Source organism: Bactrocera tryoni, unplaced genomic scaffold, assembly GCF_016617805.1.
Source record: "Bactrocera tryoni isolate S06 unplaced genomic scaffold, CSIRO_BtryS06_freeze2 scaffold_246, whole genome shotgun sequence".
Taxonomy (NCBI): Eukaryota; Metazoa; Arthropoda; class Insecta; order Diptera; family Tephritidae; genus Bactrocera; species Bactrocera tryoni.
The window spans coordinates 2,069-18,782 of NW_024395973.1; the positions used below are offsets into that span (position 1 = coordinate 2,069).

The 16,714-nt window shown below is 34.8% G+C and overlaps 1 protein-coding gene across 1 annotated transcript; it reads right to left on the reverse strand.

Moving 5' to 3' along the window:
- Window positions 1-14,589: 14,589 nt before the first annotated feature.
- LOC120780256 lies at window positions 14,590-16,440 on the reverse strand. The gene is made up of 2 exons (XM_040112516.1): window positions 15,265-16,440; window positions 14,590-15,209 (listed from the first exon to the last, which is right to left on the reverse strand). Exons 1-2 carry the CDS (start codon window positions 16,369-16,371, stop codon window positions 15,201-15,203), a joined length of 1,116 nt encoding a protein of 371 aa, XP_039968450.1. The 5' UTR covers window positions 16,372-16,440; the 3' UTR covers window positions 14,590-15,200.
- Between the last annotated feature and the right edge of the window lie 274 nt (window positions 16,441-16,714).

Sequence of the window (16,714 nt, forward strand, 5' to 3'; positions counted from 1 at the left end):
CGGCGCTGCTGGTGTGGGCGAACGGTTCTGGTTACATGAACTCTGACGTATTCCCTCAATTCATGCGTCATTTCATCAAGCACACCGGTGCTAATGCCGATTCGCCAACCATGTTGCTGCTGGACAACCACGGTTCGCATTTATCGATCGAGGCGATAGATTTGGCGTTGGATTATGGCATCACGTTGCTGTCTTTTCCGCCGAAATGCACGCGCAAAATGCAGCCGCTAGATGTTGCGGTATTTGCACCATTTAAAGGCATGATGACCGTGAGGCATGATGCATGGAAAAAGTCCAACATTGGTGTCACTTTCAATCTGCATCATGTGCCGCTCCTTGTCGATCAGTGCCTCGATGTTATGTTAACGCCGAAAACCATCAAATCCGGCTTCCGAACAACTGGCATCTACCCGTTAAACCCGCAAATTTTCACTGAAGTTGACTTTGTCGTTGAAGAGAAAGACGCCGACAATCAACGTCGAGTTCTTGCCTCTGGTGATGCCATTGTGACTGCTGCGAATGAGGAGGTGTCAACGTCGGAGGCATCGATAAGTGCCCCAGCTTCAACAAGTGGTGCTGCATCATCGTCGTTGTCTCTTATTTCGGCTCCACAGCTCCGTGATGCATTGAAATCGGTTGGCCCGTTGAAATTGGGCACACCTGCGCCGAAATCAAAACGTGGCCGCAAGACAATGGAGTCAACGATTTTGACATCGCCTGAGGTTGTCGCAGATCTGCGTGACGAAGGCAGCCGATGAGCTAGCAGCCAAGAAGCAAAAAGGCCGTGGCAAATCGAAGACGCCACGGAAGAGAAGCCCGTCTCCGACCGAAACCGACATCGAAGAGGACTTCGATTTTTGCACGATTTGCAAGAAAAAGATGCCGAAGCACGAGAATCGTCAAAACACGGCCCATTGCATCGTTTGTGATCGAGGGGTTCACTTGAAATGTACCGGACCGAACCCGAGCGAGTCGGAATAATTTTTTTCGCCAATTCCTGTTTTTCTTATTATTTATGAATCTCTCTTTCATTTCCATTGATAAATAAACGTTTTTCATCGGTAACAATCATGTTTTAATCGATTTAAATCACTGGCCCAACATTCCCAAAATCGCAAAATCAGGTTATTTGCGCCAATGGCTATAACTTTTAAATTTTTGTAGAATTTTATCAAACCAATGTTATCAAACGGAAGGTTACGACTCGCACTACAAATCCATGCTTTGGAATTTTCACAAAAAATAACTTTTATGTGACTTTTTAACCGAAATTAAAACATTCCTCACCTTCCCCTACTAGTATACATTCTTCAGACCTGGGATCAAATTTGCCATTGGACTTATCTTTGATTAAAACGTAAAATTTTAAACCAAATGGTCTCAAGTGAATGACTGTGGTAGTTTTACCTGACCACATCTTGATAGGCACTTCATCTTCTAGGACTTTTGTGGGACACCTATTTCGAATATGGTTGGCTATGTTTACAGCTTCTGCCCAAAATAGCGTTTTTAATCTTGCTTGTGTTAAAATGCATCTAGATATTTCTAAAAGAGTTCTATTTTTTCTTTCAGCTATGCCATTTTGCTGTGGTGTATAAGGAGCGCTCAAAAGCCGCTTAATTCCACATTCACTTAAATAGTTTTGAAATTCGCTACTCATATACTCCAACCCATTGTCTGTCTGTAGTGTTTTAACTTTCTTCCCTGTATACGTTTCCTCCATATTCTTTAATATTTTAAATTTTTCTAAAACTTCTGACTTATTTTTCATGAAATAAACCTCGGAATATCTCGAAAAATCGTCAATGAATGTCACGAAGTACTTTGCACCCGAATGTGAGCAAACCTTCATTGGACCGCAAACGTCGCTGTGTACAATCTCTAGTAACTCGGTTGTACGTTGGTCCCTCTGCTTTGCCTCTTTCTCGTGTTTGTTTTTCACTTAAACAGATTTCGCAAGTTTGCAGTTTTTCATTTGTATGAAAATTAATACCGTGTACCATACCAATTGCGCGTTTTAAATCCTTTTTGTTTAGATGGCCCATTTGTATGTGCCATGTATTTATGCTGTTTGGCTTCATTTGCGAAAACCTCGCAGATTGTTCAAAACCTTTAACATAGTACAAATCACCGATTCTTATCGCTGTCAGAATAGTTTCCCCATTCTTTGAAATGACAGCTTTATTTCGCCGAAAAATTACTTCATACCCCTTATTCGTAAGTTTCGAAACGGAGAGTAAATTCGTTCTTAAATCTTTAACGTACAATACATTTTCGAAATTAATTCGCTCTTCGCTATTATTTTCGGTGATAATAATTTTAACGTTACCTATACTCGTGATTTTAGCCGTGTTGTTGTTTGCTAAGCTGAGAGTCGTGCTCATCTCTCTAAAGTTATTGAATTCGCTCTTTTTCGCACTCATATGTGATGAACAGCCGCTGTCTAAGCACCAATATTCGTCGGCGTTTGTTATTGTACATGCTGATTCGAATAACATGGATTTTTCGAAGTTCTCCTTTTTCGTTCCTGTAGTTGTGTTGTAGTTTTTTACCTTTTGTTTTGATTGACAATTTGGTGATATGTGACCAACTTGACTTTTTGTTGTGATTTTTAGTGTTGTTTTGTTGTGATACATCATTTGTGTATCTGATGTTTGTTCTTCGTTGAGCAACTAACACGTTATGCTCTGCTGCTGCTTCTTTTGCTTGCCTGGACTGTTCTTCTGCCAGTATTTTAACTCTTAAAATATCTGGCTTGGGGAGTTCATCTCGAGTTTCCAGTGCACTTTGGAACGTCTCAAACGAATCTGGTAAACTATAAAGAAGCAGAATAGTTAATAAATCATCCCCAACAGTAACATTTATTTCCTTCAATTTGTTGACTGTATGGAAAAATTCGTTTAGATGTTCGCGAACGTTATTGCCCTCCTTCATGCGGGCGAGTGCAATGCGTTTCAGTAGGGTGGCTTTTCGCGCAGGACCCTTTGACTGGAAAGTAGACTCTAACTTTTTCCACATTTCGTGTGAAGTTACGCATTCAGTTATCAGACCCAATTCTGATGATGTAATTGAAAGCATTATATCCGCACAGGCCTTCTGATCGTAATGTATCCACTTCGCTGCGTTATTGTCGTTTGGACAAGGTATAGCTCCAGATGCGTAGCCCGATAAGTCAACTTTCACAAGAATTGCACGCATGTGCAACTTCCATGTATCGTAGTTATCCGCGTTTAGCGGATCAATCCTCACAGTTGAGCTCGCCATTTATGTTACTATCACCATATATAATTCAGTTGATGATGTACGAAACTTTTTAGTCAATGCAGACGATAAAGTATAACTTTAATTTAAAAAAATTATGACCTGGGCCCATAGCCTGTTGTTTTACATGCGTTTATTTTATTCAATTAAACGGAAGTGAGTGAGATTAGTTACAGATATTATATGACAGCTTAACTTAAGTTACAGTGCTATGGATTCTTCGAAGGGTTGCAATTAAATTGCTTCGTTCTCTCCAACATTTATATAAAAAAATAGCTTAATAAAAATGAGAGAGCGTGTTTTTCTTATAACAGCAAAAACAAACCACCCAAGCTATCTGAAAAGAAATACTTTCATACCGAAATGCCCTTTATTTTTCTTGATTTGGCGACCATTGTGTTGCGATATGGAAACTGACAATATAAATGGCAACTTACGTATACTATAAAAATGGGCAAAAACCGGTAATAACTACTAACAGAGGGATAAATAAGTCACAAGCAATTAATTTCCAAAATAGAATTGTGATCGGCTTTTAAAGAACAACATTGGGTTATATAGACATTTCAATCATTTAGTCATAAATAATATTTTAGCTGTATTGATATTGTTAATTGTATAAGTAATAGTATTTAATGTATATCATCGCATGACCGAATCTAAAATATCTATATAGATTACATATTTAGATTGTTGCTAATAAACAAGGCAGAGTTTTTTCTCGGACGTTTTGTGTGGAACCGGTAAGACTTCGACTTCAATCCTTTGTATTCTTATGCGGGAAATAACGTTTTCATCTTTACGATATGATAACTGGGTAAAGTATCCTGACTTAAAACATTTAATTCTTCAATTGATGATGACCGCTGAGAATTGCAAAAAATACTGGTCCCCATCTCCCCCTTCCTTTCTGTCATCTGTATACCATAGCCACAGAAACCGGCGGACGAATTCTCTAGTAGTATATACATATATATCACATTTACTTGCTTGTAAATATGTTCTCAAGTATACCCTGGCAATGTGAAAAGTTAGTGCAATCTGCTCACAGCATACCTTACCATATATACACTCAGTCCTTTTTTTACGCGATCTCTTTTTACGCTATTTCACTTTAACGCGGTTATTTTTGCAGCGCAAATTCCTCGAATTTCTCACTTTAACGCGATTGCTTTTCTTCGTTTTTGCTTGGTCTTAAACTTGCAGCAGAATTGGAAAATTATTTTGTAGCAAATGATACTGATGCCGAACGTGCACGAATTTTTCAAAAAGAATTGAGTCTCTGCATGTTAAGATATAAAGAACTACATCGGAATTTATTGGGTCCAAAAAGAAGCATTCAAACAAAATTAACTGAATTTATGGTGCAAACTCAGTCGGAGATGCTAAGTCAATCAGAACATCAATCCATAGTTCTTATCATATTATCTCTGATAAAATTCTAGTGATATCAGTGTGCCGGCCATCAAAATAAGCGGCTAAGAATAATTTCCACTACGGATAATGACAGTGATTAAACAGCATTCAACTTTTTTTTCAATAAATCTACCTATTTTCTATTTTCTTCTCTTTTATGTATGGTTTTTGTTTTGTATTTTTTATTTTGTTATGAATGAATAAATCATAAGTCTGAAATTTGAAACTTATTGTATTGTTTTTGAATATTTTTTGCGCGTATATTTTGTTATACGCGATATTTTTTTATATTCGGAACCAATTCGTCAGTTAATATTGGAAAACAAACCATTTTTACGCGATTTTTTTTTACGCGATTAGTGGCAGAACCAAAAATCGCGCAAAAAAGGACTGAGTGTATTTATTTTCGACATTTCAGCTGCCTTAAACCGATTAAGCCGGTCAAAATGTGTGATATTTTAATGAAATTAAGGGGACAAGATTTTTTTGACTATAAAATGTTCAGTTACTTACTTAGCCCTTCTCTACTTGTTATATAATATCGGGTGATTTTTTAAGAGCTTGATAACTTTTTAAAAAAAAAAAACGCATAAAATTTGCAAAATCTCATCGGTTCTTTATTTGAAACGTTAGATTGGTTCATGACATTTACTTTTTGAAGATAATTTCATTTAAATGTTGACCGCGGCTGCGTCTTAGGTGGTCCATTCGAAAGTCCAATTTTGGGCAACTTTTCGAGCATTTCGGCCGGAATAGCCCGAATTTCTTCGGAAATGTTGTCTTCCAAAGCTGGAATAGTTGCTGGCTTATTTCTGTAGACTTTAGACTTGACGTAGCCCCACAAAAAATAGTCTAAAGGCGTTAAACCGCATGATCTTGGTGGCCAACTTACGGGTCCATTTCTTGAGATGAATTGTTCTCCGAAGTTTTCCCTCAAAATGGCCATAGAATCGCGAGCTGTGTGGCATGTAGCGCCATCTTGTTGAAACCACATGTCAACTAAGATGCTAACAAACTTTTTGTTGCCAAAAATGGAAGAACTGAACTAATCCTATTTTATGACAATTTCTGTCAAATTCCTCAACAAATTTTATTTCTAAATTATTAATAAATGCAACAAATTCTTGAGGCGGCTTCACTAAGTTGCATTTATCGATCTGGTTTTGGTGTATGAAGATGAATTCATCAGAAGGAATTTCATCTCCTAAATAAGGTAATGGCAGGAGGCATGTGTGCATTTTAAAAATTTTTCAAATAAAGGTAGCCGTAAAAATAATTAAAAGAATTTTCCTTTAAAAAGTTAATTTCTAAACTACTATCTAAAGTAATGGATCTAACAATGGAGTGTTCGGGCCGTGGTAAACCCTGGAAATCCTGCCAAGAAAGGTCACTTAAAATGGAATCATTGCACACATTAAGAAGAACATTATGGCTATGTTCTGAAATAACTGTGGCTTCGGGTTCTAAAGACAGCTCACAGTTACCTTTTGTTACGATATTTACGTAACGTAAACCCCCACGACTTCCTAAATGAACTAGAGAACATGAAAGGTGTAACTCTAGTACCTCCCCTACTTCTAATCTGACCAAAAAAATGCTCTAAGCTGTCCTGACATAGTCGTCTTGTCTTAAGGGAAGGAAATCCTGAGTGTGACAGCAATCGCCACAATCGTCTTAAACTATTAATATTAATTAACCACCCCTTAATAAAATTGAAATTATTTGTTGTGTTGTTTCCTAACTCATCTACGACCCGAATTGTTTTTAAAACTTTTTCTGCCTCATCTAAAAACTGATTTTGCTCTGGGGAACTTATAAAAACTTTTTTAGTGGGTACAATGGCCTCAGTGAAACTACTATTAAAAATATCGAATAATTTATTGAAAAAAGAAACGAAATCCGTGGTATTAATAAAGCTCATACTATTTGAGCTTAAGGCTCCCGAGCTGTAAAGAGAAAGCATACCTGAAGCGACCGTATTACTTAACACTTGAGACGCGAATATAACTTTCATTTTTTGAAAGGTACCATTAACGTTGAAAAAAGGCCGTGACATTGAAACACTTAACAAATTGGCAAAATTTTGAAAATTGGTACCCTGGTCACAAACAAAATGGCAAGGAACTAGCCCTATATTTTGAAGTTGGGTAATGGCTTCAAGAATATATTTCTTGAGGACATCCCCTTTACATGAGCCTCTAATAAAGAAAAGGAGCTAACGGGTGGGCCAAGGTTCCCCACCTATACCTTGCACCATTATCGTCATTGCAGTTGTGGCTATTCTAGATGTGCGATTTTCGCCATAATCTTCCAGAGCTATCACCCTATCAAATTTCCTATCATACTGCAAATGACATTTCAGTGACATTTCATCACAAGAAACTGATATGAACTTTTGTTCGAAAGAAAATCCCTTACTCCTAACTTGTAAAGACTTTATGCTGCTTTGGGTGCAACCTGGGAAACGAGGCCAAACTGCGACAAAATTATGTAACGTAATTTCCGAGGGAAAACTAAGTTGATGCTTTAGGTAACGGTAAGCAATTGGCGACAAAAAAAAATACACCTAAAGCTAAAGTTTTAAAAAAACTATCATATCGCCGACCTTGACTTTGGCGATTACTATTAATAAAACTACTCCTAATACAAGCTCCTAACTGAGGAGGAACTTTGCTGCAAACTATCTCAAGAGGATCTGACTTTTCCCTAAATGAACTACTTCTTAACATTTCCCTACATCTTTCTAATTCAGTTGCCATTTGGACCAACTGAGCTTTTAAACTCCTATTCTCCTGTTCTTTTTCATCTAATTTTATTTTTAAAATCCTGTTCTCTTCCCTCAATTTTTTTTTCTGTCTGTCCCTGCTGTCAGACCCCTACCTGTTTGCGCGGCTTTTTCATTACTATTTGGTAGTTCCTCCTCAAGAAGTGGCAGAGGCTCTAAAATATTATCGCGGTCTTCCCTTTCTAAAATCGGAAGCAGCTGCCACGATGCACCGTTTGCATTTGAGGCAGATCCTTCCATTTGGGGAAAAAAATCTTCAACGCCCATTTCAATTGGGTTTTCAAAAAAAGAATTTGGGGCGTTAAACATTGGCTCAATAATTAAATTTATATCCGGAACGGCTCTCGGACGCAATTTTTTTGCGTTACGCATTTCTTCAGAAAAATGCCGCTCACACGCAAAAAATATGTTTGAGCCAACATTTACGCCTATTAAAAGAAAATACAAAATGTTATATATAATCATAAAATATCTATAATAATAATAATAATAGTGCATAAAGTGCATATATAATGAATATTTTAAAGTACGATTTTTTTTATAAATATCATAAATATTCAAAGATAAATCGTTACTTTAAATAATTTATTTAGTTAAGTTAACTGTGTCCATAAGAACGTGTGTATTTTAATATTTGACAGATGTCGCTTGCAGTCTGTCGCGCTCTACTTGTTCAGCACATCGCTTTTAAAAACACATGGAAATTCAATCCAATCCAAAATTACTATTTTCATTGCACAATCGAAACACTTATTTCATCGAAATTTTTCACAAATTCACAAACACTTTTTGCACTATTTGATGTTTTTCACTCACCGTTCGAGATCCGTTCCACTGTTTGGAAAACTAAAAGTTCTTCCTCCCTCGTTGCAGCCAACAATACATTTCCTCCAACTGCTGGTTGTTTTCGGCATTTTATCTGTAAAATAAAATAAAAAGTATTAAATAAATGCAAATTTATTTAATAAAAGTTAAAATATACTCACATCTTCCAAATTACGTGCTGTTTCTCTTTCGCTATTCTTCGAACTAATGGCCGTTACAAATGGAGACAAAAAATGAAAAATGTCTCCATTCGAATATTAATTTGGCGGGATTTTAATCTGGTCGTCCCTCTTTTCCAATTGCTAAACGTCAAAACCTCCTGAACTCGATCAACTGTCAAAGTTTAGGTGGTTTTGACGTTTAGCAATTGCTCTCTCACTTCCAGTGAGAGAGAAGTTAAAAATCTCTTTATCTCTGATGTAAAGTATGTGCTCTACTCTGCTCCGAGTTCTGTTAGGTAAAAAATTATAGCTGGAGCGGAAGCAAAAAATTAAATTCTGCGCTATGCTCTGGCGTAGCGGTAGCAAAAAATTGGGAGCGGTAGCACAGCAGAGCTAATGAAAATTTTCATGTGCTACAACTCCCGCATGTGTTTGTTGTTTTTTTTCCTTTTTTGCTATTTTCTGTCGTAATATTTGAATTAATTGAATAATTCAAACAAAAAAAGGTTATGCAAATCATTTTGGCACTTGTTGCGTCAAGTGACTTTATAAATCTAAAATCAAATATTTTAAGAAATATATTAATAAATTTAATTAGATAATAATTGAATAAGTTATAACATTTTTTTATTATGTAAAATATTTACCATTTTTATATTACCAAAAACATCATCTATATCTAAAATGTATTACAATACTCAAATACTATGAATTTTCAAGAAATTAATTTTAACTACATATACTTTCCCCCATTTTATATACATTAGTGTGTTTTTTTTTAACTATTAATTTTTTTTCAGTCCCGTCACGAAATTTCCTTGGAAATACCCCAAAAAAAAATTCCCTGAAAATTTTAGCCCTAAATATTAACATTAAGAACTGGACCAAGGCATGTAAAAATTTTCTATAGAAAATACACTACAATCCTGATTTTTTATCTTTAAATTCCTACAGATCAGAGGTATTTTATTACATCGAATGTCGTTCGTGATCGTACTATCGTAAAGGAGGCTCGTACAACAAGAAGGTAAGTAAATGAATTTTATGTGATTTTTTAACAATATTTTGAAACTAATTACTTCATTTATTTTTATAGCATTGGAAATCAAAACTGAATTGGAAGTAGCAGCAGCAGCTATATCATTAGAAGCGGAAAATATCAATTGTTAAGTAAGTATGTGAAGAAAGTGTATGTACCTTGAAATTGGACTGCGCAGTCCAATACAATACGCAAAAATAAATACATACATACATATGTATGTATTTTATGCGTTTGAGGCGGCCTGCACAATCCAATATAATATGTGCAAAAAAATGTTTGCTATATATTTTAAATAATCAGATAATATTATTCTTTTATTTCAGATATTATGATTTTTCTTTAAATTATCTTTCTTTTCAGATTTTTTCACTATTTTTATTTAATTAATCTTTGCTTTCAGAGAAAATTCTATTTGTATTTAATATATTTTATTCTTTCAGATAATATTAATCTTTTTTTTTAGATATTATTATCAACTTTATACAATTAATTTTTCTTTTTGTTTTAGATATCACAAATTAAATGTAATTATTATTAATTTTCAGGTATTAATAAGCTTTATTTTATTTTCAGGTTTTAATAATTCTTTTCTTTAATTAATCTTTTTTCAGATGAAATTATTTTTTTAAATTAAATATATTTTTATTTATGAAATGTTAGCGTTAATATATTTAATTACAATTTTAGGTAAATATTTATTAAAAATAATAAATTCTATAATTTTAAAAATTAAAAAGTTTTCGTTGAAATTTTAATAAATTTTTAAAGTAGGAATAAAAAATGCATCCCTGCAGCAGCTGTTTAAAATGCAACCCTGCATCAGCTATTTAAAAAGAGAAAATGCAACCCTGCATCAGCCAGCGATTGGGGATATTAGAGCAGGACAGATATCCTTTTTTATATGACACTGTTGAATGAGCGAGTTAATTTTTACATAAAGTAAAAATGAGTTAAAATAATATATTTTGAGCTGCACCGAAATGTGTACTCTTTATTTATAATCTTAAAACTAACTTATTACATGGTTCTTACTTCTATTTATACTAACTAGTGTGTTTACCTATTACTAGTTGTCGCGGACAATGGCAAGTGTTAAGGGGAGAGCCTGCTTTAAAGGCTTCAAAAAATCGATTTTTTTGAGGATTTTTTTGGGAGGAAAAGAAATAATTGATTCAAGCCAAATTTCTAGGTTTTATAGTCATATATTTGAACATCTTTCACAAATTTTTTGGATACGAAAACTTTGATATTCTGCCTTTGGGAAGCAATTGCCCGATGCATATCGCATGTGCATTTTTCGGACGGCGGGCAGGATGCAGGTCGCAATTTCTATTGGAAACAAAGAATTCAAAGAGATTCATTTATCTTCGCTCAGGGTAGTATTGAATACATTTTGGTCGTTTGTGTATTGTGTGCCTTGCACGGAGTGATGCAAATAGCAATTTGTTATCATTTCTCTTTTCTCTTTGGACGTCATTGGTGATTGATCTTATCATAATCGATTTTTGAAAATATTAATTTCTTCGCTTTTTTTGGTGAGTATTTTGATAAAAATAAATTAATTTTCGTTCTAATCATCGTTTTAATTTGAATATTTTCTTAAAAAAAATTAAAAAAAAACCATGATTAATGAGATAAAAATCGATTGTTTTGCTAAAGAAGTGTTCTGATTGTTACAAGTGCATCAAATGATTTTGTGACATAATCTCAAATTTGATATTTTGTGAAAAAAATTAAAAAATTGATTGAATTTTTTTTGTTTAATGTCAGATCAGTGATCAGATTTTCGTGTATTTTCGTCACTTTTTGGTGCTTTTCGAGTGCAGACGATCTTGAACGTTTCATTTTCGCTTCCGAACGGCAAGACAAAAATTATTTCGATTTTTTGGCCAATTTTTAATTGAATTTTGACACATTTTCAGCAAATTTTTAACAATTTTCGTGTCTTTTCGCGACTTTTTGGTGCTTTTCGAGTCCAAAATTTGCTGGATTTCATCAATTTATTACTGAAGTTCTTTATTATTTTTAGTTTAGTTTCTTTTAAAAATGCCACGAAGAGCAAGAGCTGACATTTTTAGGATGCCAAGTCTTTTCGCTTTTATTTCTCAAACTGTACTGTTCGCTTTTTCACCGAAGACGGTTACATATACTTGTTCTAACATACATACATTTTCTCTGCTTACATGCTATGTATTTACTTATACATCTTTGAAATGGACACATGAACTTGTGAAGCATGAATATATGTGTCAACACAATGACAACCAAGAATGTGTTTTAGTGAATACAAATGAACTTTAAAAGAGAATCAGCAATAACTGAAAACGAATCTTAAGTTAACGGGACACATCTACATTAACCCTTCAATGGTTTACTCTTTTATATTTACATTAACCCGTCAATGGTTTACTCCTTTATATATAAGTATAATTAGAATAACTTAAAGTTAGGATGTATTATCATACACATGGTACTTATTACTACAATTCGGCCGTCCTGACCATGAGATCTCCTGATCTCAAGCGCATTTATATCTTAGTGTATAAGCCAAACCAAGGTCGTATATTTCCAACAGCCCAAACTCCCTTATAAGGAATTCTGGACTGTTGAAAACCTTCAACATCCTCCAATACATATCTGTCGTTACGCAAAATTTTTGAAATTTTATACGGCCCCTTAAATTTTGGCAATAACTTTCTAGACACTCCCGCCGTTGAGTCAAAATTTTTTATCATAACGTAATCACCTGGATTGTACTTGTGCGCTGTCCGTCGTTTTTTATTTACATAGTCCTCGTTATAAGACTGTAACCGCTTTTCGTTTTCTTTGGCTTGTGTTCGTATTTCGCTGTGACTTTGTTGTATTTGATTTTCCTTATCATTTATTAAATTTTCTCCTAGTAGATCTACACCCTTTCCTCGTTGCTTACTACCAAACAGCATTACACTAGGGTATTCTTTAATTGTTCTATGAATGCTATTATTTAGCGCATATTCAACAGTTTCAATCACACTATCCCAATAAATTCCTTTTTCTGTGTCACACAGTTTGGCTATCATAGGACCTAGGCTCCGGTTCACTCTTTCTACCTGTCCATTAGCCTGTGGAGAACCAGTAGCTATCTTTATATGTTGAACGTTTTCCTCTTCTAAAAAGTTTGTAAACTCGTTTGACGTGAAACAACTACCCCTGTCAGAAATTACTACTTTTGGTCTACTATACGCTCGAAAGTAATCTTTGAGTGAAGTAATCACTTCCTTTGCATTAGTTGTTTTTGTAGTATATAAGCGAGTAAATTTTGTACAGGCGTCTATTACTACAAAAATGTGCTTCTTTAGCCTCGAACTATCTACAGGACCGTAATGATCTACATGTATAATTTCAAACGGATTTTCACTTTTGGGAATATTATGCAAGAAACCCTCTTCTTTCCCATGTTTCGACGAAAAAACTATACATTTTAAGCAATTTTGTATGTGGCTAGCTGCTTTTTCTCTCATCTTAGCAAACCAATAATGTTTTGAAATAAGATCCACTGTTTTATCAACACCTAAGTGACCCATTTCATCGTGATACTTAAATAGTACATGCCTTTCCATTGCTTCAGGGACACAAAAAAGGATCCTTCCATTATTTACTTTTCGATATATAACTCCATTCCTCATCTCGTATAAATTATGTTCACATTTTTGCAAAATGCCTCGCAGTTCCTTCAATTTCTCATCTTTTGCCTGACATATGATTAAATTTTCTTCAAAAGTGTTGGACTCCACCAGTAAAATATCATTACTGCGACTTAAAGCGTCAACATGTTGCATGCGTGTACCTGATCTGTGCTCTAAACTGTAATCATAATTTTGAAGCTCTAGTGCCCACCTCGCTATTCTAGGATTCAATTCTTTTTTATTTAGTGTCATAGTTAATGAATTACAATCAGTAACTATTTTAAATTTTAACCCTTGAAGGTAAACCCTAAATCGTTTGAGTGCATAGATTATGGATAACGTTTCTAGTTCAAAGCTATGATATTTCGCTTCCGTCTCACTTGTTCTTTTAGAAAAATAAAATATGGGATGCATTTTCCCGTCTACTTTCTTTTGCATCAGAATTGAACCAAACCCTACTGCACTTGCATCACAATGTAGTTCTGTTTCATCCAAGGGATCATAAATCGCTAATATCGGTGCTTCCAATAACTTTTGTTTGAGCTCTTCAAAACTTTGTAGCTCTTTAGCTCCAAACTGAAATTTGTTGTCCTTACGAGTTAAATCATACAACGGTTTAGCAATAATTGAAAAATTCTTCACAAACCGTCTGAAATAGGAACACAAACCCAAAAAACTTTGTACAGAATGAACTTTAGTTGGAATTGGAAAATTTTTAATCGCCTCTAAACCCTTTTCATCCGCCTTAACCCCTTGTTGTGAAATGGTGTACCCTAAATATTTTATTTCTTGCAGCAAAAATTCACACTTATCAATTCGTAACTCCAACTTGTTCTCGACCAATCTTTTGAAAACTTCTACTAATATTCCTAAATGTTCTTCCGCGGTTTCTGTAGCTATCATAATGTCATCTAAATATATTATCACTTTATTTTCTTTCACCATATCTAGAAAAATCTTATTTACAAAACGTTGAAATGTAGATGGTGCATTTTTTAACCCAAATGGCATTCGCAAAAATTCGAATTGCCCTAAAGGTGTTATGAACGAAGTATATTTAATTGAATTTTCTTCCATAAATACATGGAAAAATCCGTTCTTTAGATCGAGTTTTGTGAACAACTTTTTATTTGCTACTCTATCTAACAGGTCATCTATCAAGGGAATAGGGTAATTGTCCTTTGCTGTGACCTTATTAAGTGACCGATAGTCAACACACATTCTAATGTCGCCTGTCTTTTTACGCACTAGTACAATTGGTGACACATATTCTGACTCACTCGGCCTAATTATTTTCTTTTCCAAAAACTCATCCAACAATTTTTGTAATTCGTTTTTTTCCGAATAGGACAAACGTCTTGGAGGACAGTTGAAAGGCTTTACATTGTCAACGACTAACTTCATCTCACTTTTAATTTTTGGTTCAGCCGCGCGCTTTGGTTTTATATAATATTTACTTAAAATTTCATTAAATTTTTCGATATCGTTATAGTTTATATTCGAGCCAATTTTGACATTTAATTCTTCATTAACAACGTTAGCCAACAATAAAAGTTGTTTTTCAAAATTTTCTTCTTTGCAATTTTTAGTCACTTGACTTGAATCTTTAATTACCATTTTACAGTTTTCTTTCACACTGCCTTTGTCGTTTACATCTATATTCTTTAAATATACATCTTTGTTATCGTAACTATCTTTTTTCCATTTATACTTTAGTTCGGTTTTAATGTCGTGCCGACTTTTCGTCATACCTACATCGCAACAATTTTGTTTTTTTTCAGCTCGGAATAGCTTAAAATTACAAATTCTCAAAAAATCTCTTCCCAATACAGCCTCATAATACATAGTGCAATCATCAACTACTACAAAATTTAATTCAAATAATTCATTATTTATTCTAATACAACACAAAAACTTTCCATAAGTTACAATTCTCGTATTATTTAAACCAAAATAAAAGGTATTCACATTTGATAAAAGCTCCAATTTCAAATCTTCTGTAACACACGATTTTTTTATGAAGCTGATTGGGCTACCCGAGTCTATCAGACATTCTAGTGAAAATGAAATATTTGTATAATCTTTTATAACAAAATTGAATAATCTTACATATTCATTAACTGCGTGGACAGTTTTCTTCTCTGGACATGTTGCTATTTGATGATTTCGACTGCCACACCCATAACACGTACCCATCTCTCGCTTTGGCTTACGGCATTCTGCTGCTAGGTGTCCGCGACTGCTGCAGTTGTAACATCTTCTTTCTTGAATTTGTGACTGAGCCGGCGCAATCGGTTTTTGCCCAGTTTCAATTTTAGAAAATGCTTGGAGTAATTGTGCCTTTGTTGTGTAGCACTGCATATACGCTTGGTTGCGTAGCCGATAATCAGGTATACCGTCGATTATGTATTCGACCAACTCCTCTTCTCCCAGCTGTAGTTGGTTTCCCAATAACACCTTATCGTTGAAATATTCAACAAACCGCTCACCCGACTTCCACTTCCTGGTCTCAAATTTTCGCCGCAGCACCACTCTGTTTTCACCTGAGCCAAACACTTGATTCATTTGACTGATGAGCTCATCTACTTGTTGAGTTGCGAAATCGGGGTTGCCATATAACCATTGTTGTGCTTTGCCTTTCAGTTTGTTAAGGAATATAATGCGCGACTCGCCTTCATTTATAGTGTAAGCACTGACGACGCTTTTGAACTGTGCCGCCCATAAATTGAAATTAACGCCACCTTCGTACTCGGGTATCAGATTTTTTATCAGGTCAAGTGAAATTGTTGCTTGATTCAATTGCGGGTGGCTCAACGTATCACCACCAAGCATCATTCGCTGTAGCATTGCATTCTCCCTCTCCAGCAAATCTTTTTCCCGTTTCAATAAATTTGTCTCTCGCTTCAGTAATTCAACCTCTGTCGGACCTGCGTCTGCTATGATTTTCACTGGCTGCTCTTCGACTTGTTGTATGGTGCTACCATTTTCCATCTGCGCAGCAGCAACGTCGTCCGTATCTGGTACAGTCTGTTGATCTTCAAATATTGGGAGCAAAATTTCGTCAACTTCTGCACCACTTGGACACTCGCCACGTTCACTTGCAGGAATCTCTGTCAACCGCAACACTAAAGCACTTTTATTACCACTCGATGGTAATTCAAGACGTCGGAGCCAAGCACGCAATTGTGCAACTGTATGGTCTGCCACATTATCCATCTTAAAATTGTTTATTTTAGGTTTAAATCTTTAAATTGTACACGCACTTTTTGTTTCCATAAATTGTGTCATAAAATTGTTCGCTTCTTTGTGTGTTTTTTTTTTTCAAACTAGTACATAAATTATTAAAAAATTTTTAAATTTTAAAGTTGGGCAAATCCCACTTCTGAGATTTTAGGATGCCAAGTCTTGTCGCTTTTATTTCTCAAACTGTACTGATCGCTTTTTGACCGAAGACGGTTACATATACTTGTTCTAACATACATACATTTTCTCTGCTTACATGCTATGTATTTACTTATACATCTTTGAAATGGACACATGAACTTGTGAAGCATGAATA